Here is a 22104-nt window from a genome sequence, read left to right as displayed (position 1 = left end):
ACAGAAAAGAAGGGTTGTTGTTATTGGTAGAAGAAAACAATTGATCACTTTTGTTTTTAGTTTAATTCTATGTTTTTCTCTTTGAGAAATTGACCTTTGTAATTCTTAGTTTTTTTTTTTTTTTTTTTTTTTCTTTTGAATTACAGGTGGCAAAGTCTTGCTTTGTTCCTGTTTTAATAGGGCATGCTATTGATGATGACTTTATTCTTCCCCATCACTCTGATCGTATATATGATGCTTATGTGGTAGGTCTTTCGTCTTTAGCTATTTTTGGTAAATTTTGAAAAGCTAGTTTCCATTTCACCATATTGCCCTTGCATGCATAATTCACTTTCTTATTATTTGTTTACTGTTGAGTCCAGATGACCTGCACTTGATGGCTGTGTTAGGGGTTATTTAACCAATAATAATGCCCCAAGTCAGCCATGCACACAAGTTGGAGATTGGAATGGTTGTGGGGCTTGTACACTTGATGGCTGATGTGGGGTGTTATTATTGGCTAAGTGACCTCTAACAAAGCCATCAAATGCTGCTTATCCAGACACTTTTCTGTTATTATCATTCTCTTCTTTTACATCCTTATTTTCTTTTTAGTTTTAAAAGCTGATCCTATCAATAGAAAATGTAAACGGAGGAGTAAACCCAAATTTCAGAACCTTGTTGATATAGTAACTATGTGCAACTTTTCTTCTTTGATGGATACTTGTATAGAGGAATACTAGTTGTATGTTCTGTAAGGGACAGAGCTGTACAAAGCACAACTCAACAGGAAAAAAAAAAGAATCTATTGAAGGGTATAGTTGTAGTTGGCACTTTTGTTAAGAAAATAAATAGTATTGAGTTCGGGCTTGAGCCCGAAGGCACTATGTTCACTTCTCACTCGAGCTCTTCTCTTCATTCTCTTTTCCTCTTTATTGTCTTCTTTGACACTAACGGATCCTCTTCAGTGACTAGAAGACTATTTCTACATGGATGTTGCCTTTTCTTTTGATCCCTGTTTCCTCGATTGTAGCAGTAGTAATCCCTCTTTTATTGGCTAGTAAGTCCAGATGACTGTAAGGCTATTACTACATGAAACATTGCTATTTTGATCTCTGTTGATTCAGCTGCAACTTGTCAAGAGGGAAGGGAGGGGTTGGTGGAATGCCCATAAATAACACAGAGCTAACAAATTTCTACCAGCGATATTTCTTATTCATTTTTCCTTTAAGTTGATTCAATCTTATAGTATATAGGAGAAAAGGTAGGGTGACCAGACTAGGAATGGCAACGGGGTGGGATCATATTCTCCGTCCCCAACCCCAATTATGAAATTAACCCCCGTCCCTGTCCCCGATCCCCGTCGGGGATAATATTTGTCCTCATCCTCGATCCCCAACGGGGACCCGAATCCCCAAATGTTTTTTAGATAACAGTATTTATTTGAAAAGTAAATTTACTTAAATAAATAAAAAATTTAAATTATAAATAATTTTTTAAATATGTTTTGATATATATATATATACATACATAATCGGGGTCGGAGTGGGGTGGGGACCTCAATCCCCATCCCCGACCCCGATCAGGGATTCCTATTAATCCCCGTCCCCGTCCCCGTCCCCGTCCCCGCCCCACCAAAACAATCCCCATCCCCGACCCCATCGGGTTGGGGAAGTTGGGTCCCAGTCGGGGATGGGGAAAATTTCCATCCCTAGGCCAGACCTATAATTCTGAATTTCAAAAGAAAAAAAAAAACAATACTAGATACATAAACAGAAAATAGACTGTAAGACTAAATACTAATTATTCAAGGAAGACTTAGGCACTGACCAAACACAACAATAATCAATAAATATAAGAAGATTAAATTATATTTATGCTAAAAAAAATCAGAAAACAAAAAATTCAGGACCCAAATAAGACCATTTCAATGCTCATGTCACATGACCATAAGAATCAAATGAATTTGCAATTTACAGACATGATTTGCCATCTCACTTTCTCAAGTATAACGTCATGTTGGTCATCATCATTTCTGCTTGCTAGTTTATTGTGAGAAAGTATTCAAACTTTTTTAACATGAAAACAATAGCTATCTGACCTGCTTCCCACAATGAGTTTGGCATCTCCTGTGGAAATTTTTAGTAGAGATTTTTGATTGAATTTGGACTTTTGAACTCAACAGGGAGACAAAAATATTATCAAATTTGAGGGAGATCACAATTCTCCACGCCCTGAGTTCTACTTTGATTCTATAACCATCTTCTTCCATAATGTTTTGCGACCTCCAATGGAAGCAGTTAACGAGGGAAATTATTTTGAGGATTTGCATGATTACTATGGCGAGGTAAACTAAATCTGAATGCATATGGTTGGAGGTTTTAGATTTTTTTTTGAATTTCAAGATACTGAGTTGCCAATCATAATTGTGATGGATGATTTGATGTACAGAGTAATTGGAGTGCAGTGCATGGAATAGGATATACAAATCATAATCTTGCAGACTTGTCTGAAGGTATGAATTAGAAGCCTTATATACATATTTGTTGTTTAAATACTGTTTTCCAATCTACCTTTATCTGAAAGCTTTTTTATTCTCTTATTTTTTCATGTGTGTTGCAGAACTACCAAGCAGCAGAGAATATGCCATTAGACAGCTTCATTCCAGAAGGCCTATGAGTAGGATGGAGGTCAGTGCAGTTTTGCAAATGTCTATACTTTTTGGTGTTACAAATATAACACTTTCACTTAATTGCCTGTGGGAGGTTGAAAAATTTTTTTGATGTTACACACATGACTGTCCAATTGCTCAAAATAGATTTCTAGATCCCTGAAATCAGCATCAAGTTGTTAAAGGGATAAATTGATGCTTAATTTCTGATGGTTATTCACCTGAAAGTGCAGTGCCAGTTTTATGTTGCAAAATGCTTGAAGCAGTTTTGAATATACTAGATTGATGGGACTGCCCTCTTCAACTCTGCTTGTTATTATGAATCACATTTGATCAACTCATGAGGGGCTGGTTTAAATATCATCCTTTCGACTTTGATTTGGTTGATTAATCACTCTATTAGATTTTCTGAATGCATTACATGAAACATTATCATGGCAATCATGGTTTTACAATTTGGTTTGGCTAAACATCCATTGAAAAGTCTGAATGTATATTTAGGGCCTGGTAGTTATCAGAACTTAACTGACTTGGGAGCTATGCAAAGCAAAACAAACCAAAGCCAGATTCATATTGTGTTCAGTTTGACAAACTGGGTTAGCCTGAGTTCTTTTCTCTTAGAAACATGTTTAGGGTGGGCTGGAGGATGTGCAGTTCAAAGTGGATCCAGTTCTTAGCCAGGTTGGTTTACCAGCATGAAGCTTTGTGTAAAACCCAGAATAGGTGGATTAGGTCAACACCGTAATTTTCAAAACTGTTTCAGTGGTAAATTTTCAAAACCATTTTGCCTGATCAATCTGGTTTAACCCCTGGATCAAATGGATTAAGAAGATGATACCATTAATGTAGCATTACTCTTGTGCATTTAATCATAAGGAAGAGGCTTCTTAATGGTTGTAATATAGGTGTTTGCCACTTGTTTGAGTTATTTATTAAAAAATGTTGAGGATAAGAAATAATCACAAATAAGCTGATCACAACTCACAAGAGGCTTGTGGGACATCAGTTATTGTAAACTGGTTGGCTCAACCAGTTTAATCTAGTTCTCCAATAAGACTGGTATGGTGGTACCTCTGATAGCCTGATATGCCAGTGCATTGTATCTATTGGTCTGTGGTGTAACTGGTTTGGCATGTTTAGGATTGCCACCCATATGTCCAGCTGCCCAAGTTTGACATGATTGGCTTGTGATTTTGTTTGCGCCTTGTTATGCATTTTGTTCTATTACTGATTCTTTTAGCTCAAGGAAAACTGCAAAAATTAAACCAGGTTAGATGTAAAATACTTTTAGAAGTGAAACAAACTTGTGATGTTTTGTTTTGATATCTAATATTCTTTGAATTCACCTTCCATTTTTCTCCTTGAAATTGTTCAGGTTCCTTCAGATATTCCCTCTGAAGAAAAGCAACTTGGATTAGAGGTAATTTGCTGCTTTCTCTTGTGTTTATTTGTAGTTTCCACAAGTGCTTATTTTTTCACCTTCTGCACTGCAAGTTCAAAGTTATGAACCAAAAATTTGGACCAGCCTTCTCAAAGTTGAGTATATATGGTTGTCTCATAAGCTGTTGTTAATCAATTTGGTCATATGGACCATAGATAGAAACTGTACTAACAGACATATCAACCTGTGCCATTAGTCAGTTGACCAAGTTTTGGAGGGACTCTAGGCTTCTAGTTCAAGTACTGATGACTTGGTAATTCTTATCTACCGCATTTACTTATCTACAATTATTGTCCACATTTTTCTTAGGCAGAATGTGTTTTTTGGTCAGATGGGTGCAGCCTTGCAGGGCTTCAGCTACTTGCTTTCAATTCTGGGTAGAGGTGCAATTTTATCCCTATTATATGATATGTTAGGAACCTGCCTAACTCAGGGCTCTTCGAGGGGCCAACCTCCTGAATTCTTGGAAGGAGAGGGGGAGAGAGAGAGAGAGAGAGAGAGAGAGTTTAATGCTGAAAGAGTCCTCCTCTATTCCTTTTCTGCTCTACTACTTATAGTGTTACAATCTTGACTGTTACATCTGTTACAAGTGGATGGCAGTTGTTACAAGTGGCTGGTTAGTTGAGCTGATGTGGCCTCCTCTTGTAAAACTGACTAACTGCCTTCTGTTGGTCTGTTCCAACAGTCTTGACAACCCAATTGGATGGCAGTTGTTACAAGTGGCTGGTTAGTTGAGCTGATGTGGCCTCCTCTTGTAAAATTAACTAAATGCCTTCTGTTGGTCTGTTCCAACAGTCTTGACAATCCCCCCTTCCTTTAGAGCAACTTTGCCCTCAAGGTCTAGTGTAGGAAATTTGATTGAAGATCTAAGTAGGAAAATTTGAGTCCATGTGCATGAATATGGGCTGATCTGGGTCTCCTCTTTGCTTTGTCAGTGTTGCAAGACTGATGGGCCTTGGGCCCTTGCATGTCTGCCCTTGTAGATGGACTGTAGAGTTTCCTGATGTGAAGTCCATGGTGAGATGGGTCCAGTCACAGACCACGGGTCCTAGCTGCCTTAACCATTGAATGCCTAGCACCACGTCTGCTCCACTGAGATGGAGAGGATATAGGTCCACCGCAAACTGATGACCCTGAATCTTTAGTGGTAGGCTCATGCAAATGCTATTGCAAGAGAGGCTGTTACCGTTGGCCACATGAACTGTAAAGGCTGTTGTTGGCTGAACCGGAAGTCCCATTTTATCTACCAAGACTTGGGTTATGAAGTTAAGGGAGCTGCCACTGTCTATGAGGATTGACACTTGGTGCCCTAGAATCAGCCCTGCAACTCTCATTGTTTGAGGGGACTCTAGTCCCGTAAGGGCTTGTAAGGATTTTCAGGTGTGCCATTGGATTGTATTTCCCAACCTGGGTTAGATTCTCCGCACCCGGGGATGTCGTCTTCCTCTTCGGCATCTGTTTGGAGGAGAAACGCTTGCTGTTTCTTGCAGCGATGGCCCGGCCCAAATTTCTCTTCGCAGTTGTAACAGAGACTTTTGTCTCTACGGGCTTGCATCTCTGCCCAAGTCAGCCGTTTGAAAGGAACCAGTGGGCCTGGGCCCAGTACTCCTTCCTCCTTGTCTGGTGTTGTTGTCTTTTCTTGCTCCCTTCTTGCTTCTAGACCCCATGGTCGCTGCACCTTTCTTGCTAGACTGAACTTGTCCTCGTACAATCTTGCTAGTGCTGCCGCATTGATGACGGAAGTGGGCTGCATCGCCTTCACTTCCAGTCACAATTCTTCCTTTAGGCCGCTGCCAAAGCTTCCCACCAGTGCCTTCTTAGTCCATCCTTGGATTCTCACGGCCAGCCTTTCGAACTCCATCTGGTATTCTTTTACTGATCCCACCTGCCGCAGTTTTGCCAAGTTTTCATCAAGATCTTCGAACCCAGATGATCCAAAACGGACAGTCATAGCGTCCGTGAAATCTAGCCAGGTTTGACGGGGGTGCCCCCTTCGGTACCATTGAAACCAGAGGATAGCTTCCCCTTCAAGATGCGCAGAAGCTAGAGCTACCCTATCCTGTCCCGATGTTTCATGGTAATCGAAATACCTTTCTGCTCTGAGAATCCAGGGGGTTGGGGCGCCGCCTGAGAATATGGGGAAGTCGATTTTGGCTATTCGTGTTGTCGCCCCTGTTCTGCGACTGTTTTCATTGTTGCGCTCTTCGGGGCTTCCTCTGTCAATGTTTGTTGGCCCCTGGTCCAATCGATGGAGGAGAGCAGTGAAGCTTTCCTTCATTTCTTTGCGATCTGAAGACATTCGATGGATCTCAACCTCCATCTGATCCACTCGGGTGTCTACTGATGTGTTTCTTGTGTTGGTCATGCTGGCTCTGATACCAAATTGTTAGGAACCTGCCTAACTCAGGGCTCTTCGAGGGGCCAACCTCCTGAATTCTTGGAAGGAGAGAGAGAGAGAGAGAGTTTAATGCTGAAAGAGTCCTCCTCTATTCCTTTTCTGCTCTACTACTTATAGTGTTACAATCTTGACTGTTACAGCTGTTACAAGTGGATGGCAGTTGTTACAAGTGGATGGTTAGTTGAGCTGATGTGGCCTCATCTTGTAAAACTGACCAACTGCCTTCTGTTGGTCTGTTCCAACAGTCTTGACAATCCAATTGGATGGCAGTTATTACAAGTGGATGGCAGTTATTACAAGTGGCTGGTTAGTTGAGCTGATGTGGCCTCCTCTTGTAAAACTAACTAACTGCCTTCTGTTGGTCTGTTCCAACAGTCTTGACATGATATGCCTGTATCCAAGGTCATGGAGACCCAAGGATACAACAATACCAAAGGGGTATGGGGGTTTTCAAAGTTTGGGAAGGCTGCCTTGATCCCTCTAAGTCTGTTAAAATAAAAAATAAAAAGAAAGGGTCGAGTATCAGTTTGTATTGATATTTTGATCCTTAGTGTAACCTAAGTATAGTACTCCTAAAGCACCAGAACTTTTTCCTTGTACATGTTAGCTAAGTCAATTACCCTTAATTTTCTAATTGTAAATGTTGAAGCTTGCTTGCAACCTGTATACTTGTAAGAATAAGACTATCTTCATCTCCTTCATTTGGTAGGTGAGCCCATTGTTTTAAAAGGCTTAAGCCTTGAGGCGAGGTGCACAGATTTTGCCTCAAGGCTTAAGCCTCACAATGAGGCGTAAGCTTCAATTATCAATGATTACTTAGTGATATAGGACAAATAAAAAATTATAAAAACCAATAAGTCAAATCAAATGCTATTTGTTTTTCTTAGTGTTTTAAGAGAGTTAAATGCAAACAGGACTAATCAAGTTATTAGTTTTTTTTTTTTGGATAAATCAAGTGAGGTTTTTCTTATTATTCTAAATGTAATGTCCTAAGTTTGTTATTTTTCTCATCTCTTCTACTAATGGATCATTTTTCTTTTTAATAATAATAATAATAAAATAATAATAATTATTATTATTAACTAATCCATATTACTATTATTGTTATCATAGATCAAATCAATTAAGTTGTTTCATTTCTTTTAAATTGGTTTTTCACATGAAATGTAAAATGTTTATAATGGGTCATTTTTCTTTTTAATATTATTATTATTAACTAATCCATATTACTATTAGTGTTATCATAGATCAAATCAATTAAGTTGTTTCATTTCTTTTAAATTGGTTTTTCACATGAAATGTAAAATGTTTATAATTGTTAGTTGATTAGTTATTATTTTATTTAATGCTTAAATGCCAAAACTTATTGCTTATAAACCTCTAGTTATGGATATGTGTACTTTCTATCATTTTAATTTGGCATATTATATGTCATTTTCATCAATTTACAAACTTTAATTAATTTTTCCTTAAACCTTGAGGCTTACGCCTCACCTTTTTGGGCCATTATGCCTCAACTACACCTTTAGCCTTTTAAAACCTTGGGTGAGCCTCCAATTCAGAGTTTGGGTAGGGAATTGAGACCCTAAATTTTAAAATTTGGTACAAGCTTAGGTCTGGGGACACAGGACCCAGTACTCTGGGGTTCCATAACTTGCCATCTTTTCTAAATTATAATGATTTGTTTATATGAATATTTTCCAAATTAAAATGCTTAGGACCATCATTCGATAGTTCCCACTTCAAAGATTATCTGGGAAAAATCAACTTTATTCTTATATTAAATATGCATTTTGAAGTATTTGGACAGTGATAAAGAACTCAATTTTAACTCTTTTAAAATTCTTAAAATAATACATTGACCAGATGGTCTAGGGACATCTGATGATGCTGAGTTTTTGGTGTAATCATTCTCTTATGTCGGACTCATACAATGATGCATCCTGCCATCCTGTTCTTAACCTCTGCCACATTTTGAGTATGAACCGATCCCTTCAATATATTTTTTTTTGGTTGCTCTTGTTTCTCTTTATTTTCTTTCTCCTTTCAAGTATGAACCAATCCCTTCAATATATATATATATATATATTCTAGCTGCTCTTGTTTACCTTTATTCTTTCGTTCTGTGCCTGCAAAAATTTCCCTTGAAGCCTTATCAGTTTGGTTCAATTCATTGGTTCCCATCCTATTTTGGGTTGCTTAGCATCACAACATCTTCAAATTCAAGATTGTTTGAAGTGTGTAGAACTTCTGGTGAGTGTCCCATCAAAGAGTGCTTCCCATCCTATATAGTCCACATTAGATGAATGGGTGCTTCAATGAGCCACAACCTCTCTATAGCCAGATAGCTACTGCTCTTTGTTTTGAAATTCGTAAATAACAAACATTTAATCATTTCTTGTTGCAGAAAAAAGAAAGTGAACACGAGGATGTCTCATCACCTTCTTCTCTGATTGGCTTCAAACTCTCTGATGGTCATCCCCACAGATCACATGCTCCATCCTTGATAGATGATGATGAATATGCGGAGTACACACTTGGTAACTTAGCAGACTATCCATGCAGTACAGAAGATGAAGAAAGGGTGGGTTATTTTGAAAGTGTGGTTTTCCTTTGGGGACTGATATGCGTGCATCCCATTTTGATAAACCAGGCACATCCCTGGTTATGACAATAGTCAAAATATAGGGGCAGTTTTGCTTTTTAATTTATGTACTTAAATAATGATTAGGAGATGCTCCTTTATCAAAAATGGGATGTGCCCAAATCACTCTCCTTCCTTTTCTAGGCTTTTTGTTTATCTCATGCCTTTGTCCTAGATGGACCATATCTTATAAGATTTCCAAATCCCAAATTGACACAATTGGATAATTAGCACCATCTGTTGTGTGGTTTTATACTTATTCATTTAATGATTCAGAAGTTATTAGCTAATAAAGTAACCATCTCAGTACTTGATTGTTGTGTAGTAAAGTTTATGGAGTTTTTATCTTTTTGTATCTTAATGCATGTCTGCAAATGCGTTAAGGGATCTCATTTCTATTGACCTGAATGCCTAAACCTACAGATGTTCATGGAAGCAATCGTAGAGTCTTTGAAGGACATGGAGGTCAAACAACCTACTGAAGAACAAACACCAAACATGAGCACCAGTTCACCTGAATGTTCACAGAAAGACGACCTAGAAGCTTCTTCCACCTCAAACAACTGTGGGCTCTTGAGGATGGACGACAGTTCCATCTCAGCTACAGATAGCCGTGGTACAGAATGTGGGCATTCACCACCTGATGCGAGTGAATCTTCTTCTAGGCCAACATTTGAGACACATCTATCTTCTATAGAGACAGGAAGTGCTGGGGCTTCAGCCTGTCGTGACATTACTTCTAGTGTTAAGGGCTTGTCAGGCAGTGACAGGTCAGCACAAGATGCAGCAGACATGGAAGGGGGAACACGGGCCACTTTGACAGTAGAGAAGAGTCAAACCAACCATGTCATGGATGGGTTGATGCAACGTTGGGGTCTCAATTTTTTTAGAAGTAGCTGATGATGAAAAGCTGTGAGAATATGTATTATTGATGTTGGAGCATAGAAAAGAAAGTGACAAGGCTTGTAATGTATAATATGTTTTTTTTTTTCACAAAATAGCAGCTACATTCGTTATGTAATACAAAACGATACAGCTTGTTCTGAAAGCCCATTATAAGATATCTTCATTTGAGCTTTACACACTAAATGCGCAAAAAGATGAGCCACTTGGTTGTACTGTCTATATACATGTATATAAATTATACTATCAAAATATTTCAGTAGGGTCTGAAGTTGATGCCGGTGAACTTGCTCTATCCATCATCCATGTACGTGGATCGCCATTGCTGGTTGTAAGGTTAATGAGCTGCATCGAGTCAGACTGAACTAGAACTTGCTTTATATTTTTAAAGAAGTAGCTGCCTGAAGGCTCTAATTTCAGCATCGTAGCTGTTTTTTGCCCAGCATTTGCTTCCATTAGTATAATGTGTTGTTCATGCGTGAGTTATGTTTCACTTCATTTCCTCTAATCTCTTGCCCTGCCCAACACCCTCAAGGCTAAACTCGCCCCTCTCGTTGCTCTGCCCAGTCTTGCTTGTCTCATAGCCTCCCTGCTCAATCAAGTCCTCACCCCAAGGCTCAATTGAGCTGGGTTCATTTGGGTTGACTAACCTTCGTAGTGAAATCAAACTATCAAAGTTTATTTATTCCATCAATTAATCATGTTCTTATGGTAACTAGGTCGGTCAGTTAGCTGCAGCCTGCCTGGGCTTCCTCTCAATGCAATCTCCTTGAGTCCCGACACATACATATTTTAACCTTCCAAGTTTGTTTTCGAAGTTGAAGGTAGGGGTGCAACATGACTGGGTTAGCCCAAACCAACTTGGAAAAGTTGGATGTTTTTCATTTTATTGGAACTTCGAGATATTGAGTTGCTAATCATAATTGTGATGGATGATTTGATGTACAGAGTAGTTGGAGTGCAGTGAATAGAATAGGATATACAAATCATAATCTTGCAGAATCATCTGGAGGTATGAGTTAGAAGCCTTACATATTTGTTGTTTAAATTCTGTTTTCTAATGTACCTTTATCTGAAAGCTTTTTTCATTCTCTTATTTGTTCATTGTATGTTGCAAAACTAGTGCCAAGCAGCAGAGAATATGCCATCAGACAGCTTCATTCCAGAAGGCCTACGAGTAGGATGGAGGTCAGTGTAGTTTTGCTAATGTCTATAGATTTTGGTGTTACAAACATAACACTTTCAGTTAATTGTCTGTGGGAGGTTGCAAAACATTGTGTCTATAATTTTTAGTGTTACACACATGACTGTCCAGTTGCTCAAAATGAATTTCTAAATCCCTGAAATCAGCATCAAGTTGTTAAAGGGCTAAATTGATCCTTTCTTTCTGATGGTTATTCACCTGAAAGTGCATTGCCAGTTTCATGTTGCAAAATGCTTAATCCATTGCAAGCTCGTGAGAATGGTTTGGGTGAAAGTTTTGGTATTTGAAGTCAGTTTCTGCTTTCCAAAAGATTTGAAATCCCTGTTGTGGTGCTGGCAGTTTAATGGTTTGTCCAATAAAGGAAAAGTCCTCTAGGGAGTAATTCTGGCAGCAGTGATTTGGTCATTATGGACAGAGAAGTAGGAGACCTTTTGAATATAAACACAACACAGTAGACAGCTAGAGGATATACCTTTCAGTTCTTTTTTGATATCACGAATCTTTTTGTATAATTGTATCTAGATCTTTCAGTGTAATCAGCTTCAAAATGTTTTCCCCTGTGCAAATCCTTTTTGATCAGAACTTTGTATATTTTGTTCAGTTTAATATAATACATTACCTTTTCCCAAAAAAAAAAAAAAAGAAGTTTTGTATATTTTGATTAATCACTCTATTGGATTGTCTGAATGCATTACATTAAACATTATTGTGGCAATCATGGTTTTACCTGGTCGTCATCAGAGCTTAACTGACTTGGGAGTTGTACAAAGCAAAACAAATCAAAACCAGATTGATATTGTGTTCAGTTCGGTAACCTGGGTTAGCCTGGAGTTCTTTTCTAGAAACAGGTTTAGGGTCGACTGGAGGATGTGCAATTCAAAGTGGATCCAGATCTTAGATAGGTTGGTTTACCAGCATGAAGCTTTGTGTAAAACCCAGAATAGGTGGGTCAGGTCAATACCGTAATTTTCAAAACTGTTACAGTGATAAATTCAAAACAGTTGTGCCTCATCAATCTGGTACCATAAATGTAGTAGTATTACTATGGCACATTTGATTATAAGGAACATGCTTCTTAATGGTTGTAATATAAGTGTTTGCCACTTGTTTGAATTATTTCTTAAAAAATATCTTGAGCATAAGAAATAATCACAAATAAACTGGTCACAACTCACAAGAGGCTTGTAGGACATCAGTTATTTGTAACCTGGTTGCCTCAACCAGTTTAATCTAGTTCTCCAACAAGACTGGCATCTCTGATAGCCTGATATGCCAGTGCAGTGTATCTATTGGTCTGTGGTGTAACTGGTTCGACATGTTTAGGATTGCCACCCACATGTCTAGCTTCCCAAGTTTGACATGACTCGCTTGTGCTTTTGTTTGCACCCTGTTATGCTTTTTCTTCTATCACTGATTCTTTTAGCTGAAGGGAAACCACAAAATTTAAACCAGGTTAGATGTAAAATACTTTTAGAAGTGAAAATTGTGATGTTTTTGTTTATATATCTAATATTCCTTTGAACTCATCTTCCATTTTTTTTTTCTTGAAATTGTTCAGGTTCCTTTTGTGCCACTAGGCAGTATAGGTAGTTGACCAAATTTTAAAGGGGATTTAGGCTTCTAGTTCAAGTACTGATGAGTTGGTAGTTCTTAATTTTCCACCTCATTTACTTATCTGTAATTATTGTCCACATTTTTCTCAGGCAGAATGTTTGTCTTTTGGTCAGATGGGTGCAGTCTTGCTGGGCTTCAGTCACTTGCTTACAATTCTGGGTAGAGGTGCATCTTTGTCCAGGTTAGCCTGAATCACACCAGAAAAAGTTGGGTTTGGCTGGGTCAATTGAAGTTCAGATTAGGGTTAGGGTTGAAAAATATGAACCTGAATTAGCTTCGAGTTGAGTTAGGGTTGAGGCTTGGGGAACCTGACCCAATCCAATATTGACAAGTCTTCATATTTGTATATATATTAATATTTGTTTCAAAAAAATATTTATATATAAACATTAGATAAATATGTACATTTTTATGTTTACAAGTATTTATGTGTTTAACTACGCATCCATGGATGTGTGCATATATGTATATATAATTTTAAGTTTAAAAGCACAAATTTTCTAGTGTAACACAAAGATCAAAATGTCGATACGATATGCCTGTATCCAAGGTCATGGAGACCCATGGATACAGTAGATGTTCAAGACTGCTATTAGCCTTGAACCCTAATAGATTTCAGGTTCGAAAAAGGAGAAAAAGGTATAGAGGAGAGAGGAGAAAGAGTAGAGAGAGAGCAGTAGAACACAAGAATTGAAATGAAGGACAGAATCTGAATATTCTGCCACCGCCACTTCTATTTAGTATTTATAGGTTATGCTAGTTACATGAAAGGACAAATCTGCCCTTGGTATTTACATAACACATAAAACAATATAAAACTGAAATATAAATAACAACTGGAATAACAGATTGACCATCAGCTAACCCTAGGATGACTAGGGCACATTCTACCCTACGGACAGAGTGGGACCACAGCTGTGGGGCCCACATCAGTGTTCTCTACAGATACACCGATAGAAAGGGGTATGAGGGCTTTCATAGTTTGGAAGGCTTCCCTGATCCCTCTCAGTCTGTTAAAATTAAAAAAAAAAGGCTGAGTATCGGTCTGTATTGATACAACAATACCCAACGGGTATCGGTTAGAATCAATATTTTGATCCTTGGTGTAACATAAGTATAGTACTCCTAAAGTACCATAACTTTTTCCTTGTGCATATAGCTAACTCAATTAACCCTAGTTTTCTAATCTTAATGTTGAAGCTTGCTTGCAACCTGTTTACCTTTTTTTTTGACAAATGTTTACCTTTTGTTTTTTTTATCAGCAATAAGGATCAATTCATTAATTAAAATATGCCTATTTACGTGTAAGAATAAGACTATCTTCATCTCCTTAAGTTGGTAGGTGAGCCTCCAATTCAGAGTTTGGGTTAGGGCATTGAGACTCTACTTTTTAAATTTTGGTACGAGCCTGGGTCTGGGGACACAGGACCCATTACTCTAGGGTTCCATAACTTGCCATCTTTTCTAAATCAGACTGATTTGTGATTTGTTTTTATGAATATTTTCTAAATTAAAATGATCAGGACCCACCATTCAACGGTTCCCACTTCAAAGATTATCTGGGAAAAATCAACATTATTTCTTATGTTAAATATGTATTTTGAAGCATCTTGACAGTGATAAAGAATTCCATTTTAATTCTTTTTTAAAATTGTTAAAATAATACATAGTTCAGATGCTCTAAACATATCTTATCATGCTGATTTTTTGGTGTAAGACTTCTCATATGTGGAATCCATCCAATGATGGGTCCTGCTGTTCTTAACCTCCTCTGCCACATTTCAAGTTATGAATCAATCCCTTGAATGTTTTTTTTTTTTTTTGAATGCTCTTGTTTCTCTTTATTCATTCTTTGGTGCTTGCAAAAATTTCCATGAAGCCTTTCCAGTTTGGTTCAATTCCTTGGATCCCATCCTATTTTGGGTTGCTTTGCATCACAGAACCTTCAAATTCAACTTTGTTTAAAGTGGGTAGAACTTTTAGTGAGTGTCCCATCAAAGAGTTCTTCCCATCCTATATGGTCCACATTTGATAAATTGGTGCTTCAATGAGACACAACCTCTTTATAGCCAGACTGCTACTGCTCTTTATTCTGAAGCTCATAAATAACAAACATTTAATCATTTCTTGCTGCAGGAAAAAGAAGTGAACATGAGGATGTCTCATCATCTTCTTCCTCTTATTATCTTCAAACTCTCTGATGATCAACCCAACCCAAGTGGTGGATTCCATGTCTCAATAATTCTAATTCAGTAGGTGGAGGAAGATGCAACAATATGTCAACCTCTCAAAATGACATTAGTTCTGAATATTGAGAATTCTTCACTTGATATAACCCAATGGACCATTTAAATGGTAATAATCTCATGAAACCTTATATACTCTGCCACTTAATAGAAAAGGGCTGGTACACGATCTTAATGAGATCAAAGATACCTTCAGATCCTTCCCAACTGTTCTACAATGGATTTCCAGATCTAAACACTAAAGCTGATGTTTTTAGTAAGGAGGTGTGTGGAAGATTTCTTTTTAATTTTATTTTACCAGTAATTATTTTCTTCCTATTTCTTTTTCTTTCTTTTTTTATGGTTTTTTTTTTGCTGCTTCTGTTGATGATGATGATGATGATAATGGGGCTGTAATTGCTTTGTTTGTAAAGTTGTGCACATCCTATCATGAACATCTTTTTGTCTCTAAAGAAATAGTTATCTTCTTTAAAACGAAAAAAAAATATGGGATCTCTAGCTGTGTTAAGGTGGAGTAGGGTGTTATTTTCTCTTGGAATACAATTACTTCTTCATAGAATAAACAAAAATTCTTGGATGACTGTTTTCTCATGCTAGATGCTAACAGTTTGCATCCCTTCACCCCTACCACACCCCATCACCAAAACTGCAACCTACATCCAGAAAGAGTTGGATTTGCAAGCAAAAACACCCTTAATTCATCCATACATTTGTTCTCTTGGAGAAAAGAAATCATTGAATACTATTACAAATTCATGGTTCAAAATAAAAGAAAAAAATGAAAACATTGGTAAATAATAAATAATGCAGTCCTGGAAAATTGAAACAATTATTAATTATATAAATACATATGTATATACGTACTGTTGGGTTTGTGGATCCAATGTTGTTTAGCCGGTATTTATACAGCAGCCAACAGTTCTAGTGCAGTGTCTACAAGCGAATGGATTGTTGTTCTGTGCCGGATTAAGCCTACAGTCCCTGAGAAAATATTGAAGTTCTCAAGCTCTGATGTTGTCTCTGTTACATTCGGAAGCTCCTTTTCCATTCCAAGCTTCTTGAAAATATGAATGTTCTCTTTGCTGTCTTTCATCATACAAATTGCCAACTCAATTGCAAACCTCCTTATTCTTGGAACTTTGATCTGGGGATACTCGTAAGTTTGCAGAGTTTGTACAAGTTTCTCTGCTAAATCTGCATTTCTAATGTGAGTTTGATCAAACACCATGGCTGCTTCTTCAGAACTCATAAATCTAAAAACTTGTGCTGCAAGTCCAATCATTACTTCCTGTAATTTGTTGTCTTCTGACTTTATTCCCTTAAGTGCCTGCATGGAAAAAGATAAGAAAGTTAGAATTTCTTCTATTACAGCTTGAGATTCAAGAGATGACGAAACCATTAGTTTCAGTTCGCAATTAATGTCAGAGAACTAACAGTGGCTGCAGCAGTAGTGATTCCTTTCACTTGGAGAAAGCATTCTGGTCCACTATAGGCACATAAGTTCCTCAAAATTCTTGCTGAATTTACGCAAAGCACTGGTTCCTCCAGTGCCTCAATAAGCTTATACAGTACGTTGAATTTCAATATCCGAAAGCAGTTATACTTGCTCTCCAATGCTAGCATTGCAAGTGCTTCTCCAGCTGAAACCCTAACTTGATTATCATTTTCTCGCATTTCTTGCTTAAAGAAGATACGGAGTAGTTCCTTAATAATTCTACCTGTTCTTCCAATCCTCTCCGCTGCATCATCTTCTAAAGCCAAACTAGTTAAAATTTCTATTCCCAATTTTTGCAGCACTGGGTGTTTGTCGCCATACTGTAGAATATCTCTCATGTTGCTAACTGTAAAAACAATCTCTGAGATCTCCCGCCGGAGAAGTTTCCCTGTGGTACCTGTGGTGCTTGCAAGCATCTTCACCACTTGCAGGGATAGCTTGATTGTTCGTACCTGAGATTCAGTCACACTTTCGTTCCTTAGCAGCCTCTCTTCAACATGTGTGAAGTCAATAATTTTTGGTAAGAGGCCTCTTGTGCTCCCTATCTTTCCACAGTTATCATGGTCTCGAGCAAGTTTCTTCAGAATACGAAGACCCAATTGACTGAAGGCCGAAAACTCGTAATTTTCTCTGTCACATATGATATTTTTCAGGCATATCTCACCGGCTGCACCATTGGAACTCCGGCCAACATAAAGCAATGATGATATTGATTCCACTGCACCAGGAATTCCAGTAACACGAAGAGAATTTTGCTTTTTCCCAGACAGTTCTGACACAACCTCTGCAGCTAATCGCCTGATCTCTTCCTCTTGTGGGTCCTTCCAATTTAGCATCTCGACAAGTCTTTCTATCACTGATACAGATGTACCTATTTTCTGGAGCGTGTCTTTGGAGAACTGTGCACTGACTGAGAATGTTTTAAGAATTCGAGCTCCCATGAGCTGCTCGTCGAAGGAATCTGAGGTCAAGAGCTCTGTGGCGAAAGAAACCAGATCCATTTTCAACCCATCGAAGATGCTGCCGTTAATACATCTTGAGAAGGCATCATAAAAGAACCTTTTGATCGAAACCATTCCAGAACTATCTAACTCGCACTCCCTGTTCACCTCTTCCAAAATCTTACAGTAGATGACCTTCCACTCCCAGTATGCTTTCTCCGTAAGAAACAGCAGAGCTTCAGCCAATGCCAACCCATAGAAAATATTCAGAGCAGACTTCTGGTTTTTCTTGTCAGGATCATCGCTGAAGTCACCATAATCCTGCTGAATAAGCCTCAGCAGGGAAAGAGTCACGCAGGCCGTGGCCGATAAAAGCTGAAGCCAATAGAGTAGCTTACTGATGTTTCGCGACAGAAACACCCATCCTGCATAGGGGAGCAAGGGAACATCTGATGTTGCCCATATCCGTGATGGGAACTTCTGCACAACCCGATTGTTGGGCCTTGCCGTGTTGAAGCTCTCCTTCACCTGTCGGTCGTGGTGGCTCTGTAGCCCGATTGAGGTAATTGGATGGAAAATCGCTTTTACAGCTCGAACAAGGAAGTGGGAGCTGGATTTCAGTGCCCTGAAGCTATATATCCCAGCATCTGCTATCCACCAGGTAGACTGGTGTTGCCATTCAAGCTCACGGCTTCGGCTGAAAATCCTGGTTCCCTCGATTAAGAGTATAGTGGTGACGAACCAGAAGTCCATCTTGCCTAGTTTGATGGAAAAACCGCCCAGAAGAACAACAGTTGCCCAGATGAAAGCTAGGGTTCCCACCCCACTCGCCGCTTTTTCAAGAGTTGCAAGGCGAAGGGCAAATAGTGTCAGCTTCTTTTCAGGCGCAAGGCTAGTCGAAGAAGCAGAACTGGAATTGTTGCTCCCTGGTCTTCCAAGTCCAACTGGGGTGGTAGCTTCTGCATGCGGTTCGAAGAGGGTGGAACCTGAACCAGAACCCGAGTTGGCAATCGTCAACCGGACACTGCCATCGCCTTGGAATGATTGTGGGCTTTGCTCCATCTTGCCAGAAGATTTTGAGGGGTTTGTTTCAGTTGCGCAAGAACTTACCAACAGAGAAGTATGGAAACCGTAAGAAATGGGATGGGATCAAGTCTTCTTCTTCTGATGTGCAGGAGATGAGAGATAGCGCTTTGACTGCTGCAAACTGAGAATTAAGAAAGAGACAGACTGTAGATTCATTTCATTGCCTCCAAATCCAAACTGCATCTACTCTCAACTGGTTGGTTGCATGAGTTTGGTTAAGGGGCTTTCCTTGCTGTTGCTTGGGTGGGCAGCCAAGCCAAAGGATTTCCGCTTGTGGCCTTGTGCCCTTTTCCTTTGTCTTTCTTTCTATTTTTTAATTGGGATAAGTAGACTGGATGGAGCCACTGTCTCTCTTAAATCTTAATTTAACCAACAACACATCAAAAAGGTTCATATAAGCCAAAAGAAAGGTTTCTTTCTTTTGGGCTGGGCTGGGCTGGGCTGGGCTGGCAGTGGCACGCACTGGCAGGCAAAATCCATACATGTATTCAAAATGACTGCAATGCCCCCAAACTAAAATAATGACTCCAATGAAGCATGGCATGTTTTGGGTTTTATGGTCATTTTGGGTCGACTCCCATATATCCTCATGGGATATGAAATCTTTGCCGTGTCACGTGTGGAATTAGTTGGAGGCAATGAGTAATGACCAATGAGGCATAAACTGAATTAATTATTGCAAATAGCTCCCTTGCCTTTCCCTTAATTATTTTCAAAGCAATTTGTGACTTCTGTCATTACTCATTACTTTCATCTACTAATCAGCCTCTGCCTCATTAGTCATTAATGGGATGAACTTATCCATCCAACTCAACTGTTCTGTGGTGGCCCACCAATCAGAAGATGTCGTTCACGTTTGGTTGACTTGGCCGTGTGGTCGTCTTTACAGTCTTTACTCTTAATTCTGCGTTTTATCTGGTATGATTTATCGTGTAAGTAATGCCTAAGGCCCTCCTATCAAGGGTTCTGTTCTGTGTGTGGGCCCATATTCGTTTGAGAATTGAGAATACGTATCTGTTGTATTGGATAATTACCCAGATCACAAACCTGGCTCACTTCCCACTTCCCAGTCAATCGGAACCATTCGCTTGGGAGACACCTCCACTTTTTGGTTTACTTTTATTCCTTGTAAGTATAAGGTCGTTCGTTGTATATATAAATAAAACTTAAAACCCACCAATTTTATGAAGCTTGGGCTGCTTGCCTTGCACGCTAACAAACATTTACCATTTATTCCTTCCAAAGAAATAGGGGTTGCGTTGCGACTTGCCACTTAGATGTTGGATCTGGATGGAGGGTGGGTCGGGGTTGGGTCAAGTGGAGAAGAAATCCTAAGATTTGGACCTTCGGATCGAGACTAACGGTTCAGTTTGGAGGTTTGCACTTTATATATTTGTACTTATATTATTTCCAAACTGAGCCTACTGTTGCAAATAGAGTGTAAATGTACGTTCAGTGTAAATATGTATTCTGGTTCAATATGTAGTGTTTGGTAAGAAATATATTTATGCATTGATAAGGACAAAAAAATACAATTTTCAAAGCATATTTATATCTAAAATGAGATGTAATTGGAAAATTCCCGATTAGTATCTTGTACTTTACTTTGTCTCTAGTGTCACTTTGGTTCTCGAACTTTAAAATGTCACAATTCAATTTGTGGTAAATATATATTTTAGTTTAATTTGTGGTGTTTGGTAAGAATATATTTATGCATTGATAATGGAGGTGTAAATCGGGTCGGGCCACCCATGGCCTGGCACAGCACAACGGCCCATGAGCCATGTTAGGCCCGGCATAAAATTGGACGGGCTTGGCCCGACACAATGGCCCACGGGCCATGCCAAGCCCGACACAAAGGTCTGTACCATGCTAGGTCAGGGGTTCGAGGTCCACAAGCCGACACAACACAGCATGGCCCGTCCGAAATATAGCCGTTGCCCCTCTTCCCCCCCAACTAGTTTTAGCTTTTGGGAGGGGGGTGTTATAGAAATACCCCCCCAACAGCTATAAACAACCATATTAGGGGGGGTATTTATGTATTTTGCTTCTAGGGGAGAAAAAATGACATAAATGCCCCCCAACAGCTATATGACAACTAGTTTAGGGAGGCTTTTTGGATAAAGTTATAAATAACTTTACAATGACCAAAATACCCTTCCTAACAACTAAATAACATAGCTAGTTTTTTTGAGTATTTTGGACAATTGAATTATGTTTAATTCTTATAAATAGCCCTATCCTCCACCAATCTCATCACACCAATTCAACAATGGTCTTAATCTCTTCTCTCTCTCTCTCTCATACTCGTACATTCTCAATTATTTGCAATCTGAGTAATTCTGATTAGTTGATTGTCTGATTCTCTATTCTCCAATTCTCAAGTCTCAACTTTATTGGAGTTTCAACTTTCAACAAGAAGAAGGCTTGCTTAACCAACTCAAATATCTTAATTTGGGAGGCTTTGACGCTGAAAGGCTTCAACCGTTGAAATCAAGTTGGGATTTTGAACTGGCAATCTAGATAAGTTGAATTAGATTAATTTTTATCTTTTTAGAATTAAAAAAAAAAATGGCTGACTTTTCCGAAAATCGATTTCCCAACATGTTCACCATTGATGATATTCAATCGCATCATAATAGTGTTAGCGCTGATGTGATTGATATCGATGGAAGTGGAACTTTCACCCCCAGTACTGATACTAGGGAAAAAAGGAGGGTCTCTAAGTTGAGTACCCCTGTTTGGAAAATTTTTCAAAGTAGAGGATATTGAGGGAAAAGGAAAAAGGACAGTTTGCCAAAAATGTAGGAAAGACTTTAGTTATTGTAGCAAGGGTGATACAGTTCATTTGAGTAGACATCTGTTTACACATGAGAAGGAAGAAAGTGAAGGGAGAGAAACAACTCAAACACAAATTGGGAGGGGGAGTAGTTTTGGTGCTTTTAAATATTCATAAGAAAAAATGAGAAACAAATTGGCTAAGTATATTGTACATGCAAAACAACCATTTATATTAGTTGAAGATCCAAAGCTTGAAAAATGGTTGCATAATTCTGTAAACCCACAATATAAAAAAGTTTCTAGGAATATTATTAAGTCGGATGCTTTAAAAATTTTTTATTCATATAAACAAAATTTAATTTCTTTGTTATCAAATCTTAATTCTAAAGTTGCAATTGCTTTAGATGTTTGGACATCTAAATTTAATATAAGTTATATTTCTGTTACCAACCATTTCATTGATGAAAATTGGCTTTTGAATAAAAGAATTTAGATTTTACTAGGCTTGAATGGCCACATACTAGCCCAACTATTGTTGCAAGTATTTTAAATACTTTTCATACTTATGGAATAGAAAATAAATTATTTTCTATTAGTTTTATTAATACCAACAATAATGATTCCACAATAAATATTTCAAAATCTCAATTAAGACCATGTTTAAATGGTAAATTATTTTATATTAGATGTGCATGTCACAT

The 22104-nt window shown here is 38.4% G+C and overlaps 2 protein-coding genes across 5 annotated transcripts in view; one reads left to right on the top strand and one right to left on the bottom strand.

Annotated features, from left to right (window-relative positions):
• LOC104596404 (uncharacterized) overlaps positions 1-10214 on the top strand; it is a 39584-nt gene extending 29370 nt beyond the window's left edge. For all 3 annotated transcript variants that reach the window (XM_010257551.3, XM_019197635.2, XM_088895292.1), the window contains 7 exons: positions 147-245; positions 2165-2326; positions 2431-2494; positions 2602-2669; positions 4026-4070; positions 8897-9073; positions 9557-10214. In XM_010257551.3, coding sequence (XP_010255853.1) covers positions 147-245; positions 2165-2326; positions 2431-2494; positions 2602-2669; positions 4026-4070; positions 8897-9073; positions 9557-10033 — 1092 coding nt within the window. In that variant the 3' untranslated portion in view covers positions 10034-10214. The remainder of the gene's footprint in view (positions 1-146; positions 246-2164; positions 2327-2430; positions 2495-2601; positions 2670-4025; positions 4071-8896; positions 9074-9556) is intronic.
• A 2029-nt stretch (positions 10215-12243) lies between these two features.
• Positions 12244-18962, bottom strand: LOC104596405 (uncharacterized). 2 transcript variants are annotated; one of them, XM_088895291.1, is made up of 3 exons: positions 16535-18962; positions 15965-16427; positions 12244-12663 (listed from the first exon to the last, which is right to left on the bottom strand). In XM_088895291.1, exons 1-2 carry the CDS (start codon positions 18596-18598, stop codon positions 16002-16004), a joined length of 2490 nt encoding a protein of 829 aa, XP_088751417.1. In that variant the 5' UTR covers positions 18599-18962; the 3' UTR covers positions 12244-12663; positions 15965-16001. The 2 variants fall into 2 exon arrangements, with proteins under 2 accessions (XP_088751417.1, XP_088751416.1); XM_088895290.1 differs by lacking the exon at positions 12244-12663 and having other exon boundaries at positions 15778-16427.
• Positions 18963-22104: the final 3142 nt, after the last annotated feature.

This window comes from Nelumbo nucifera, chromosome 1 (assembly GCF_055504915.1).
Source record: "Nelumbo nucifera cultivar China Antique chromosome 1, China Antique-T2T, whole genome shotgun sequence".
Taxonomy (NCBI): domain Eukaryota; kingdom Viridiplantae; phylum Streptophyta; class Magnoliopsida; order Proteales; family Nelumbonaceae; genus Nelumbo; species Nelumbo nucifera.
The sequence above is the reverse complement of the archived record's forward strand: the minus strand, read 5'-3'. Positions and strand labels throughout refer to the sequence as shown.

Coding starts and splice junctions, on each gene's coding strand:
- LOC104596405 (XM_088895291.1), bottom strand. CDS start 18,598: ATGGAGCAAAGCCCACAATCATTCCAAGGCGATGGCAGTGTCCGGTTG. Junction 16,428..16,534: donor TCACTACTGCTGCAGCCACT/GTTAGTTCTCTG, acceptor TTTTCCATGCAG/GCACTTAAGGGAATAAAGTC.